Source organism: Cyclopterus lumpus, chromosome 15, assembly GCF_009769545.1.
Source record: "Cyclopterus lumpus isolate fCycLum1 chromosome 15, fCycLum1.pri, whole genome shotgun sequence".
Classification (NCBI taxonomy): domain Eukaryota; kingdom Metazoa; phylum Chordata; class Actinopteri; order Perciformes; family Cyclopteridae; genus Cyclopterus; species Cyclopterus lumpus.
Genome location: NC_046980.1, coordinates 1,774,788 through 1,789,256, shown reverse-complemented (window position 1 = coordinate 1,789,256; position 14,469 = coordinate 1,774,788). Strand labels below are relative to the sequence as shown.

Genomic DNA, 14,469 nt, shown 5'->3' with positions numbered 1-14,469 from the left:
ACTTCTATACAACCAGGAGTCGCCCCCCGGTGGTCAGGAGAGAGAATGCAGCTTTAACACATGAAGCATAGACTTCTATACAACCAGAGGAGTCGCCCCCCGGTGGTCAGTAGAGAGAATGCAGCTTTAACACATGAAACATAGACTTCTATACAACCAGAGGAGTCGCCCCCTGGTGGTCAGGAGAGAGAATGCAGCTTTAACACATGAAGCATAGACTTCTATACAACCAGAGGAGTCACCCCCTGGTGGTCAGGAGAGAGAATGCAGCTTTATCACACGAAGCATAGACTTCTATACAACCAGAGGAGTCGCCCCCTGGTGGTCAGGAGAGAGAATGCAGCTTTAACACATGAAGCATAGACTTCTATACAACCAGAGGAGTCGCCCCCTGGTGGTCAGGAGAGAGAATGCAGCTTTAACACATGAAGCATAGACTTCTATACAACCAGAGGAGTCGCCCCCTGGTGGTCAGGAGAGAGAATGCAGCTTTATCACATGAAGCATAGACTTCTATACAACCAGAGGAGTCGCCCCCTGGTGGTCAGGAGAGAGAATGCAGCTTTAACACATGAAGCATAGACTTCTATACAACCAGAGGAGTCGCCCCCTGGTGGTCAGGAGAGAGAATGCAGCTTTAACACATGAAGCATAGACTTCTATACAACCAGGAGGTTGCTGATTAAGACCGTTTTCTACAGAACTCGATTGTGTCCTTGTTTGACAAACGAACCATGATGGCCCCTAAAGCTCAGAGACAACATGGTGATCTGTGGTTCAGGTTTAAGGAATAATGCAGCACATGAAGAGCATTACGAGATGTCATAATGCTGATATCATAAACCCTCCTGACACAACGCAGAACGTCCCAACATGACAACTGGCAGGAACAGGAAGGAGTGCCAGCTGGACTCTGAACCCGTGAGTCTCTAAATGCTCAATAAAAGGGATGGACTGTAACTTCAGCCAGTAGAGTTTAGTACTACTGTGTGTATGTAGTACTACTGTGTGTATGTACTACTGTGTGTATGTAGTACTACTGTGTGTATGTAGTACTACTGTGTATGTAGTACTACTGTGTGTATGTAGTACTGTGTGTATGTAGTACTACTGTGTGTATGTAGTACTGTGTGTATGTAGTACTACTGTGTGTATGTAGTACTGTGTGTATGTAGTACTACTGTGTGTATGTAGTACTACTGTGTGTATGTAGTACTACTGTGTGTATGTAGTACTACTGTGTATGTAGTACTACTGTGTGTATGTAGTACTGTGTGTATGTAGTACTACTGTGTGTATGTAGTACTGTGTGTATGTAGTACTACTGTGTGTATGTAGTACTGTGTGTATGTAGTACTACTGTGTGTATGTAGTACTACTGTGTGTATGTAGTACTGTGTGTATGTAGTACTACTGTGTGTATGTAGTACTGTGTGTATGTAGTACTGTGTGTATGTAGTACTGTGTGTATGTAGTACTACTGTGTGTATGTAGTACTACTGTGTGTATGTACTACTGTGTGTATGTAGTACTACTGTGTGTATGTAGTACTGTGTGTATGTACTACTGTGTGTATGTAGTACTACTGTGTGTATGTAGTACTGTGTGTATGTAGTACTACTGTGTGTATGTAGTACTACTGTGTGTATGTAGTACTACTGTGTGTATGTAGTACTGTGTGTATGTAGTACTACTGTGTGTATGTAGTACTGTGTGTATGTAGTACTACTGTGTGTATGTAGTACTACTGTGTGTATGTAGTACTACTGTGTGTATGTAGTACTGTGTGTATGTAGTACTACTGTGTGTATGTAGTACTACTGTGTGTATGTAGTACTGTGTGTATGTAGTACTACTGTGTGTATGTAGTACTGTGTGTATGTAGTACTACTGTGTGTATGTAGTACTGTGTGTATGTAGTACTACTGTGTGTATGTAGTACTACTGTGTGTATGTAGTACTGTGTGTATGTAGTACTGTGTGTATGTAGTACTACTGTGTGTATGTAGTACTACTGTGTGTATGTAGTACTGTGTGTATGTACTACTGTGTGTATGTAGTACTACTGTGTGTATGTAGTACTGTGTGTATGTAGTACTGTGTGTATGTAGTACTACTGTGTGTATGTAGTACTGTGTGTATGTAGTACTGTGTGTATGTAGTACTACTGTGTGTATGTAGTACTGTGTGTATGTAGTACTACTGTGTGTATGTAGTACTGTGTGTATGTAGTACTACTGTGTGTATGTAGTACTGTGTGTATGTAGTACTGTGTGTATGTAGTACTACTGTGTGTATGTAGTACTGTGTGTATGTAGTACTACTGTGTGTATGTAGTACTGTGTGTATGTAGTACTGTGTGTATGTAGTACTACTGTGTGTATGTAGTACTGTGTGTATGTAGTACTACTGTGTGTATGTACTACTGTGTGTATGTAGTACTGTGTGTATGTACTACTGTGTGTATGTAGTACTGTGTGTATGTAGTACTACTGTGTGTATGTAGTACTGTGTGTATGTACTACTGTGTGTATGTAGTACTACTGTGTGTATGTAGTACTACTGTGTGTATGTAGTACTGTGTGTATGTACTACTGTGTGTATGTAGTACTACTGTGTGTATGTAGTACTACTGTGTGTATGTAGTACTGTGTGTATGTAGTACTGTGTGTATGTAGTACTACTGTGTGTATGTAGTACTGTGTGTATGTAGTACTGTGTGTATGTAGTACTGTGTGTATGTAGTACTACTGTGTGTATGTAGTACTGTGTGTATGTAGTACTGTGTGTATGTAGTACTACTGTGTGTATGTAGTACTGTGTGTATGTAGTACTGTGTGTATGTAGTACTACTGTGTGTATGTAGTACTGTGTGTATGTAGTACTGTGTGTATGTAGTACTACTGTGTGTATGTAGTACTACTGTGTGTATGTAGTACTGTGTGTATGTACTACTGTGTGTATGTAGTACTACTGTGTGTATGTAGTACTGTGTGTATGTAGTACTGTGTGTATGTAGTACTACTGTGTGTATGTAGTACAGTGTGTATGTAGTACTACTGTGTGTATGTAGTACTACTGTGTGTATGTAGTACAGTGTGTATGTAGTACTACTGTGTGTATGTAGTACTACTGTGTGTATGTAGTACTGTGTGTATGTAGTACTGTGTGTATGTAGTACTACTGTGTGTATGTAGTACTGTGTGTATGTACTACTGTGTGTATGTAGTACTACTGTGTGTATGTAGTACTGTGTGTATGTAGTACTGTGTGTACGTAGTACTACTGTGTGTATGTAGTACTACTGTGTGTATGTAGTACAGTGTGTATGTAGTACTACTGTGTGTATGTAGTACTACTGTGTGTATGTAGTACAGTGTGTATGTAGTACTGTGTGTATGTAGTACAGTGTGTATGTAGTACTGTGTGTATGTAGTACTACTGTGTGTATGTAGTACAGTGTGTATGTAGTACTGTGTGTATGTAGTACTGTGTGTACGTAGTACTACTGTGTGTATGTACTACTGTGTGTATGTAGTACTACTGTGTGTATGTAGTACAGTGTGTATGTAGTACAGTGTGTATGTAGTACTACTGTGTGTATGTAGTACAGTGTGTATGTAGTACAGTGTGTATGTAGTACTGTGTGTATGTAGTACTACTGTGTGTATGTAGTACAGTGTGTATGTAGTACTGTGTGTATGTAGTACTGTGTGTATGTAGTACAGTGTGTATGTAGTACTGTGTGTATGTAGTACTACTGTGTATGTAGTACTGTGTGTATGTAGTACTGTGTGTATGTAGTACAGTGTGTATGTAGTACTGTGTGTATGTAGTACTACTGTGTGTATGTAGTACTGTGTGTATGTAGTACTGTGTGTATGTAGTACAGTGTGTATGTAGTACTGTGTGTATGTAGTACAGTGTGTATGTACTACTGTGTGTATGTAGTACTACTGTGTGTATGTAGTACTACTGTGTGTATGTAGTACAGTGTGTATGTAGTACTACTGTGTGTATGTAGTACTACTGTGTGTATGTAGTACTGTGTGTATGTAGTACTGTGTGTATGTAGTACTACTGTGTGTATGTAGTACTGTGTGTATGTACTACTGTGTGTATGTAGTACTACTGTGTGTATGTAGTACTGTGTGTATGTAGTACTGTGTGTACGTAGTACTACTGTGTGTATGTAGTACTACTGTGTGTATGTAGTACAGTGTGTATGTAGTACAGTGTGTATGTAGTACTACTGTGTGTATGTAGTACTGTGTGTATGTAGTACAGTGTGTATGTAGTACTGTGTGTATGTAGTACTGTGTGTATGTAGTACTGTGTGTATGTAGTACTACTGTGTGTATGTAGTACAGTGTGTATGTAGTACTGTGTGTATGTAGTACTACTGTGTGTATGTAGTACTACTGTGTGTATGTAGTACTACTGTGTGTATGTAGTACAGTGTGTATGTAGTACTGTGTGTACGTAGTACTACTGTGTGTATGTACTACTGTGTGTACGTAGTACTACTGTGTGTATGTACTACTGTGTGTATGTAGTACTACTGTGTGTATGTAGTACTACTGTGTGTATGTAGTACAGTGTGTATGTAGTACAGTGTGTATGTAGTACTACTGTGTGTATGTAGTACAGTGTGTATGTAGTACAGTGTGTATGTAGTACTGTGTGTATGTAGTACTACTGTGTGTATGTAGTACAGTGTGTATGTAGTACTGTGTGTATGTAGTACTGTGTGTATGTAGTACAGTGTGTATGTAGTACTGTGTGTATGTAGTACTACTGTGTGTATGTAGTACTGTGTGTATGTAGTACAGTGTGTATGTAGTACTGTGTGTATGTAGTACTACTGTGTGTATGTACTACTGTGTGTACGTAGTACTACTGTGTGTATGTACTACTGTGTGTATGTACTACTGTGTGTATGTAGTACTACTGTGTGTATGTAGTACTACTGTGTGTATGTAGTACAGTGTGTATGTAGTACAGTGTGTATGTAGTACTACTGTGTGTATGTAGTACAGTGTGTATGTAGTACAGTGTGTATGTAGTACTGTGTGTATGTAGTACTACTGTGTGTATGTAGTACTGTGTGTATGTAGTACTACTGTGTGTATGTAGTACAGTGTGTATGTAGTACTGTGTGTATGTAGTACTGTGTGTATGTAGTACAGTGTGTATGTAGTACTGTGTGTATGTAGTACTACTGTGTGTATGTAGTACAGTGTGTATGTAGTACTGTGTGTATGTAGTACTGTGTGTATGTAGTACAGTGTGTATGTAGTACAGTGTGTATGTAGTACTGTGTGTATGTAGTACTACTGTGTGTATGTAGTACAGTGTGTATGTAGTACTGTGTGTATGTAGTACTGTGTGTATGTAGTACAGTGTGTATGTAGTACTGTGTGTATGTAGTACTACAGTGTGTATGTAGTACTGTGTGTATGTAGTACTACTGTGTGTATGTGTGATCAGTCGTCTGCTTATCTTCTGGAACATTGAAGGATTTTATCAGTGTGGTTTGAGAGTTTCAGAGATAAATTTATTTTTATAATCTTAACTAATTTAAGAGAAACCACTTCATTGTCTATAAACCGTGGATGTGAATTCCTCCGATGCTCTGTGAGTCCTTCAAGTAGCTCAACGGAGACAACAGTCCATCCCTGACCGACGATCCTTTGATTGTTTTGTACAACAAACTTTTTGGGATTTTAACTTTGCATATTGATATTTTGCATATTAGCTCATTATACTGAACTTCTGACCATTGCAACATGACTGAAAATGTGTCCCACACCAAAGAAATTCATGCTCGACTAACAAATCCTCTGATTGGTTGAGCTGTAAAACAGATTTTCTCCACAAAGAATCAAAACCAAACTTTAAATCTGCTCAGAGTCCTTGATTATGTCTCTAAAAGACAATTATTTGTTATGCAATTTTCACAAAAGTATATTTTTAAAGCATAACCAATTAGTCGGAGTAGACAACAAAAAAACACAAGTTTCTTGAAAATAATAATAATAATAAATCTAGCATAAGAAAAGCTTTGAGACCCAAACCACAGGCGAGTTGATTAGTCGAATCACCAAATGAGCAAGTTACAAAAGGCATGAAGAGACACTAAATATTATACTGCTGTTTACTGAGGTTGGGCTGAGGAATCATAGTTCGGTTTCATTTATTATTAATATGATCTAAAACATTGACGCTGGTTTCTGTGGAGCGGAGGGCTTCCTCCTCAATCAGAGTTTCCCTCATAACTCCAGCGGTGCCTCGTCTGCTGATTAGCAGCCCGGCTATTTATACCGTCTGTTCTTTGTCACTTCGTTTGGAGTCTTTGTGTCTCGTGACCTGGCCTCCCGCTGTATCTGTTTTTATGCCTATTATGCAAATGATTAGATAGTTCTTCAGTTCCTGTCGTGTGCTTTTGGGTTCACCTGCATGCTTCAAATGTACCTGTGACTGCACACGAGCCACTTAAAGCTGATTCTGGAACAGTTTCTGAGTAATGTTTCAATCAAAACCCTGGAGGCAGTTTCCCCTCTTTATGTGCGTGATGCATCATGCAACATGTATTGTGCAACATGCGTCATGCAACATGCATCGTGCGTCATGCAACATGTAGCATGCAACATGCGTCATGGATCATGCAACATGCGGCATGCATTATCGATCATGCAGCATGCAACATGTGTCATGCTTAATGCAACATGCTTAATGCAACATGCATCATGCTTAATGCAACATTCATCGTGCGTCATGCAACATGTAGCATGCAACATGCGTCATGGATCATGCGGCATGCATTATGAATCATGCGGAATGCGTCATGCATTATCGATCATGCAGCATGCAACATGTGTCATGGATCATGCAGCATGGAACATGTGTCATGCATCATGCGACATGCAACATGCTTAATGCAACATGCAACATGCTTAATGCAACATGCATCATGCATCATGCTTAATGCAACATGCATCATGTGACATGCATCGTTGTGACATGCATCATGCGACATGCGTCATGCAACATTTAACATGCTTAATGCACCATGCATCATGTGACATGCAACATGCGTCATGCAACATGCAACATGCATCATGCGACATGCAACATGCGTCATGCAACATGCAACATGCATCATGCGACATGCAACATGCGTCATGCAACATGCAACATGCATCATGCGACATGCAACATGCGTCATGCAACATGCAACACACACCATCAAATCCAGCATAAAGCAAAGGCTCTTTAAACAAACTACGTTATCCAGAGACTGTGTGTGTGTGTGTGTGTGTGTGTGTGTGTGTTTGGCTCATGTTCAGCTTTCACATCCCATCATACACTGCAGTGTCCACTGAGTCTGATTCTTCACGGGTCGACAAGCAATGGAGTGGAAGTGTCCTGCAGCTCCATCGTAGAACCCAAAGAAACTGGACCTTCAGACCAGTTCCAGCCTCTAGAGACGGACTGGATACCAGCGACTGAATTAAAACCCTTTTGGTTGAATGTTGACGTGAACATCTCAAATGAGTGGAAACAATGCTGTGTTTAATGTTTCCAAAACATAGAAGTAAGGGACATCCGTCAGCACAAAGTTGCATCCAAGGAATGCTCCAAAAACATTGAAACCGCTCCGCTCACAATTATTATAAACAAACTACAGCAAAGAAGAGGGTTCAATGGGGCGGATTGTGGCAGCAAGTAGAGTTGCAGGTAAGCTGCAACCTGGAATGGATTCTCATTTATTTTGATCTTTTTACGCTCATCCGCTGATATTCCAGGACCATTGTCCAACTCTTCCTGGAGAACCCAGAGGCCTCCCCAGACCAGACCAGATATATAATCTCAGTAAACATTGTAAACATTAGTTCATGGTCTCAATCTCTAGTTTCAAGTCTTCTTCAATACAGCGTGATGTTCATTTAGTACATTATGGTCATTTAGAGTCAAACAGACCATAAAGCAGGGGATGCTTTAGGGGCGGGGCTACAAGGTGATTGACAGGTCAACACCAGAGAGTATACATGGTCCCTACTCACTCCTCCTCCAGATATGGTCACTTCCTGTTCAACAAGCCAAGACGGCGACGCTGCTCCGAACCTCCTGTCCAGCTCCCGCTACATTTATACTGATACAGGTAACAGTGATACTTTAAAAAACAGTATATAGTAAAGAATCAAAAGAAACCCAACGGACGTTGGTAAGGCATTATAAGTGCTCCTCTGTGATACTCTACGTCATCTCCTGGCTTAACGCGGGCGGCCGCACGCCAGCAGACTCGCCTCCGAGAGGTCGAGGTATTTTAAGAGCAACGAGGAGAAAGAGGTGACGCGGGATTAGCCGGCAGAGCGACTTAGCATTTGACGCCCTGTCAGGAGAGCGTTGACATAGACGTGGCGTTGCTCTGTGGAACAACACGTTGACTGGGCACTCCCCAGTTTAAAAGGGGTTGAACTCCAGTGTAGCTCCGGCGTGCTTCACTGGGTTGGGCGTCCCGCTGCCGGTGGCTCCAAGAGTAAGAGTGACGCTTCATTCGCTGCAGGGAGAAGACCTTCAGTTTGCTGACATACGTCAGCGCCCTCTCGTTGAGGCTCTGGATGCTCACCGAGGCCACATGAGGCACTTTATTCTGGTCCTTAGGTCAACGAAACATAAAGACTCATTGTTGCCTGTGTGGCCATTAAGGGTCCTTGGTGACTTTTTTGCCAACAGAAAAAGAGTTATAATAATTAAAAACACATGAATAATCAGCGCTGCACACTAGATTTTGCACCTCAACTTCGTCTGTGGGAAAAACACACGTCACACATTTGGAAATGGAGAATCGATGAGCAGGCAAATTAGGGAAAATCTGTTTGATTTCACTTTTTTAAATTTTTACGAGTGTAAAGAGTAAATCAGTAAAAATGTAACAACTTAATGCTTCATCCACACTCGAGTCACGTCATTGCTATCACCAGATGAGTGACAGCTTTGTTGGGCTCATTTTCTGTAACACGTAGTGGAATTAGCATGTTAGCTAGCCTGCTAATTCCACCATTTAGTTACTCACAACGCTTTGGGGGACAAGCTAAGTAGCTAACCAGTGGACAGCTGGCTAGTTAGCTAGCCTGCTAATTCCACCATGCTTTAATGCCGTCTGCCTACCGAGCTAACTAGCCATCCACCTCCAGCGCTGCGTCCACTCACAGAAATCAGTTCAACATCCGTTCCACTCTCTTTTTCCAAGGAGTCCCCAAAGCTTTGTGATTGAAAGGCCGGCCATCACGGCTCGTCTGTAGCTAACGAGTCAGAGGGACGTCTCGAGGACAAATCCATTTGTTGCCATTGAAACTAATCATGAGTCAAATAAGATTAAAATGAACCAAAAACTAACAAATACGAAGGACAAAGAGCAAACTGAGTGTTTTGTTTTCTCAGAAGAAAAGAGGAAGGAAAAGTTTCAAACCATTCCAAAAGGTTCGTTTCCAGTGTTGACACTCTGACACGTTATTAATGAAATCTTATGATGAAGCTAAGTTTAGCTTACAGACAACATGGTGGGTACATGAGGCTACATCCCGATGCCCAGTGGGGTTTACGTGTCGAGTCCCTGCAGGTAAAGAGATTTACAGCCAAGCAGATTGGGTGTTGAGGATTATGGGTTTACTAACTAGGGCTCCAGGTCACCGTCTGCTGTCATGTGACAAACCCCTCATACGAGTCCTGTTGAGCTGCCCCTTTGACACACAGGGCACGGTTAGGAAAACACAGAAAAGGAGGTGAACAAAGCGAGAGAGAGAGAAACACAGAGAGCACGAGAGACACTCATCAATAATGCATGTTTCATTCAGAATAAAACATGCTTAGCATAATGAAGAGTTTCAGCAGCAGCGCTACGACCCGGACGGCTAATTATAAATTCATATTTGGTCAGTAAGGGATCCTTTTCATCATAACTTGCTCGCTGTATCGCAGTAAAAAGTTATAAATATATTTCCTGTTCATATTAAAATCAAATCGTATTATTTACGAAAAGGCCGAACACTGTTTTCTGGAATAGATTATGTTTATATATCCGCACAGAAATAAAATAAAAGTCAGACATCTTCAAAGAGGCGGAGTCTTTGTGCTCAAACATCAAAGTTGATGGACGATGTCTTTTTTTATTTTATATTGGGATGCCACACATATTATCTGCCTACAGAATTCACTGGTGTTTGCATTCCTCACGATAAAAATTCAAAATAAAATGCACGACAGGAATACAGTTGTTTTGTATTCCTTGTCTGGCGTAAACGGACTACAACTGCATCTTGTGTTGCAGAAAGACCAGAAACCAACACTCGTGACTCCTTAAACACAACTAAAAGCTGTGAGTAAAACCAGAGGTACTTCCCATTTAATGGCAGTAGAAACCTTCCCTGCCATGGAAGATATCCTTCATCGACAGAGGGTCGCTGCTTTAGAGCATGCCGGGGTGGAGCGATGACTTACATGCATCCTGAAACATGAATAAATGCAGGACTGTGTCCCCGAACTTCATGTGGACAAACATCTGCATCGGCCTCAAACATCTGTGTGTGTTCATATGTCCGACAACAAGTCCAGTGGGCATGTTTGTCCTCCTGGAGCTGAAGCTGCTGAACACACATTGTATTGTAAATGTGAGACAAAACCTCTCAAAACCATTTAATAACCTGAGATATGAACACATTGCAGGGCTCTTAAATGCCGATATATACTTTTCATGTTCAAAAAGTGCACATTCGTTATCCTCCTTAGATCTCAGCAATGAAAACAGGAACCCTCAGACAGTGAGTGCAGTAGAGTCCTTTCCTGTCTGATCTCCGTGCTTTATCACTTTATGATACATAAATGAGTTCATGCTGTGCTCTCGGACCGGTCGTTAAATAGAGTCCAGCGCTCCGACTTTGAACAGCATGCAAAACGCCGGCCAACGAGCAGCTGACGCAGAACCATCACCACTCGGTTCCACGGAGGAGAAGCCGTGCAGGAAATGTGGAAGTTCACGCTCGTCCGTCTCGTTCGGTTCCTTTTGTTCCTGTTTTTAGAACATCGCTCGTCGGACAATGTGTGACAACGGGTCAAGGATCCACGTCAGATTCAGGAGAAAAGAGCCAATGTGGCAAATAAGGATCAAAATCAGAGCCGCCTGAATTAACAGACACAATCCTCTCAGACATTTCTATCCGTGACTTCTTGGGCCCAAAAGGCTTCAGGAGGCCTCCTGATGCTCCGTGAACCCACAAGGCCTCGACGTTCTCCTGCATTAGTGATACAGGAACCCGTCTAGGTGTCACCAGGACAGAGTCACAGGGTCACAACATGAGGAAAGTGACACACCAGCACTGGTCTGGTCTTGGTCCGGTCTGGGTTTAGGTGGTCTTGACCTCAACCCCATGTTGTTTCTTCCATTGCTTCCATTGATATGAGGCTAACTCTGCTTTTCAGGGGTTATTACACTGCAACACGTGTGATGCCTTAATTAGAAATACTTTTATTTGGGTGATTTGAAGTCAATAATAAAACCAATCAGCCAACAGGTGGTGAATTGATCCTACGTCCTACTTCCTGGTCTCCATCCTCTTAGACCTTTCGAGTCTCTCACTCGTCACGTCCCCTAAACATCCGGCTCCAGAGGCGAGTTCCCCTCGACTCCACCTGGCTAATAAGATAATATCGCCCGGATGAGCCTCTGGGATTGATTTATCCAGCTCTACGCTGTAAACTAAACTTACATATTTACAGACGTTTGAATCAGAAAATAACAAACCAAATCTTTAAAAACACAAAAGCTTCCTGGAGAAATAAAATGTGTCTTTGTTTGTTCTGAATCCAGATGACAACAAAACAGATGATGTCAATAATTGATCAGGAAATGGATGTGTTTGATCTGTGCGATGGAAAGGAATGAGGCGTGTTTAAAAACGACAACAAAGGAGAAATAAAAAAAAGCGTGTATTTCAGAGAGAGTGCACGTGCTGGTTGCTCGCGAAGGGAAGGCGGTGAGACGTGCACGAGCCACGGGCGTTTGGGCTGCCAGCCCCCCGGAGGTGTTGCACGCGCAGAGCGCGCGTGAGAGGAGCGGTTCTTTCTCGCGGAGCTCCACTTTTGTTTTGGTCCAACTTAAATCAAAAGCGGTCAAAGAACCGGTGACGGACCCGGTGACGGACCCGTTGACCGACCCGGGGTACGACCCGGTGACCGACCCGTTGACCGACCCGGGGTACGACCCGGTGACCGACCCGTTGACCGACCCGGGCTACGACCCGGTGACCGACCCTTGACCGACCCGGTGACCGACCCTTGACCGACCGGTGACGGACCCGGTGACCGACCCGGTGACGGACCCGGTGACGGACCCGGTGACGGACCCAGTGACGGACACGGGGAACGACCCGGTGACGGACCCGGTGACCGACCCGGGGTCCGACCCGGTGACGGACACGAAGAACGACCCGGTGACGGACCCGGTGACCGACCCTTGACCGACCGGTGACGGACGCTGTGTTCACCGGGGAGAAGGACCATAATAACAAAGCTTACCATCTTGCAGGTCGGATGATGAAATCCAGGAGGCGATGTGAGCGGAGAAGAGGTCCAACAGGAGGAGGAGGAGGAGGAGGAGGAGGAGGAGGAGGAGGAGGAGGAGGAGGAGGAGGAGGAGGAGGGGGGGGAGTTGGTAGGTCGCCGAGCTGTGGCGAGAAATACAAACTAATATATATTTATATATATGTATCTATATATGTATGTTTAAATGTGGTTCTCTCTGAGGCTCGTCCTGGCTTTATACCCAGCTACAGGCTCTCTTTCTCTGCAGTGGCGGAGGGAGGGAGACCCGCTGGGAGAGGAGGAGGAGGAGGAGGAAGAGGAGGAGGAGGAGAAAGAGGAGGAGGAGGAGGAGGAGGAGGAAGAGGAGGAGGAGGAGGAAGAGGAGGAGGCTCGGTTTGACAAGCAGGCGCTGGCGGGGCGCTGTACTGTACATCTGGGAACTACAGGTTGTGTTTATGTACCTCCGGTTAGGTCTGCGCTTTGGGTCCCTCCGCTGGCGGTGGAGGTGTACTGCAGGAAGCCCATGCGTTCTACTTATATATATAGTATAGTTTACTTTGAAGGGGTTCTTTTTAAAGTCCTGATTAAAGACGGATGACGCCAGCAGATTTGTGCCAAATAGAAAATAATGATTTTTAGCTTTAAAAATCCAAACTGAAACACCAAAGTGGGGTTTACGTTTAAATAGAAATGTTCATTCCATTCCATTAAATGTCATTTAGCTGACGCTTTTATCCAAAGCGACTTACAATAAGTATGTTCAACCAGAGGTTACTATTTTATTGTATTAAATAGTTATAATATTGAGTTTCTTCATTTGGGATTTGTAGAATAGGATTTATGCACCGGCCATGAAGAATATGAGCAGATGTTAGCTGTTGTGTTAAGTTGAAAAAGTAAACTGATAACACATTTTTCTCTGTGACTTCAAATTTACTGATACACCTGTGTGACTATTTTCTACAACTATAAATTAGACAGGTGTTTTTTGTAGCTATGTTGTGTCTCTTTGTAGTTTCTTCACCACTTTATTGTCGCTATGTTGTGTCTCTTTGTAGTTTCTTCACCACTTTATTGTCGCTATGTTGTGTCTCTTTGTAGTTTCTTCACTACTTTATTGTATCTATGTTGTGTCTCTTTGTAGTTTCATGTTTGTGGTCATTTTAAGCCTCTTCCGTTAAATGTTTACAGTCGGTTTAGAATAAATAAGTTGAATAAATAATTTTTTTCACACAAAAATATTTTCCACTTTACTAATAACAACATTATAAACAAACACTTTCACAAAAGGGTCAGAAGGACATTTTGCTCTGGTTTCTTGCATAGCTCATTTCAATATGTCAAAGATTATTTCTACTCACATTAATATGAAAACATTTCAAATGGTTCACTGTACAAAAATACTATTTTTCGAAATATTGTAGGTATTGCATTATTGAACACGCATTATATTCATCGCTAAGTCCTTAGAGGAAGAGGTAGAGAACACACACACACACACACACACACACACACAGAGTAAATAGGAGCACAACTTCTCCCAAAATACAAAAACCTTACATTTTGGAATGACTCGTCACACGTGCACACAAACACACATAAGACAGGCGCACGAGCACTCACACACATACAGTACAGTACAGTACACACTACATGAGGTTCACCACACGACAGAACAATGTCTCAAAACATCATTTTACCCGTAAGTCTTTAAACACAACATTGAAACTGGAGGTTGTTGGCGAGACACTTTCATGTGATATCTATGAGGTCATGATTTGACCCCGTTCACCTGTACTGTTTCCCCTTAACCTCCAATGTGTCATATTCATTTAAACACACTTGTTTTAGCACCATAAACAAACATAAACTCTATGAAAGCACCGG

At 42.4% G+C, this 14,469-nt stretch overlaps 1 protein-coding gene across 1 annotated transcript in view; it reads right to left on the bottom strand.

The window, feature by feature from the left end:
- LOC117744259 (calcineurin subunit B type 1-like) overlaps positions 1 to 13,107 on the bottom strand; it is a 22,036-nt gene extending 8,929 nt beyond the window's left edge. The window contains exons 1-2 of the mRNA XM_034552447.1: positions 13,044 to 13,107; positions 12,335 to 12,513 (exon numbers count right to left, since the gene is read on the bottom strand). Of these exons, the coding sequence (XP_034408338.1) occupies positions 12,335 to 12,513; positions 13,044 to 13,107 (243 nt within the window). The remainder of the gene's footprint in view (positions 1 to 12,334; positions 12,514 to 13,043) is intronic.
- Between the last annotated feature and the right edge of the window lie 1,362 nt (positions 13,108 to 14,469).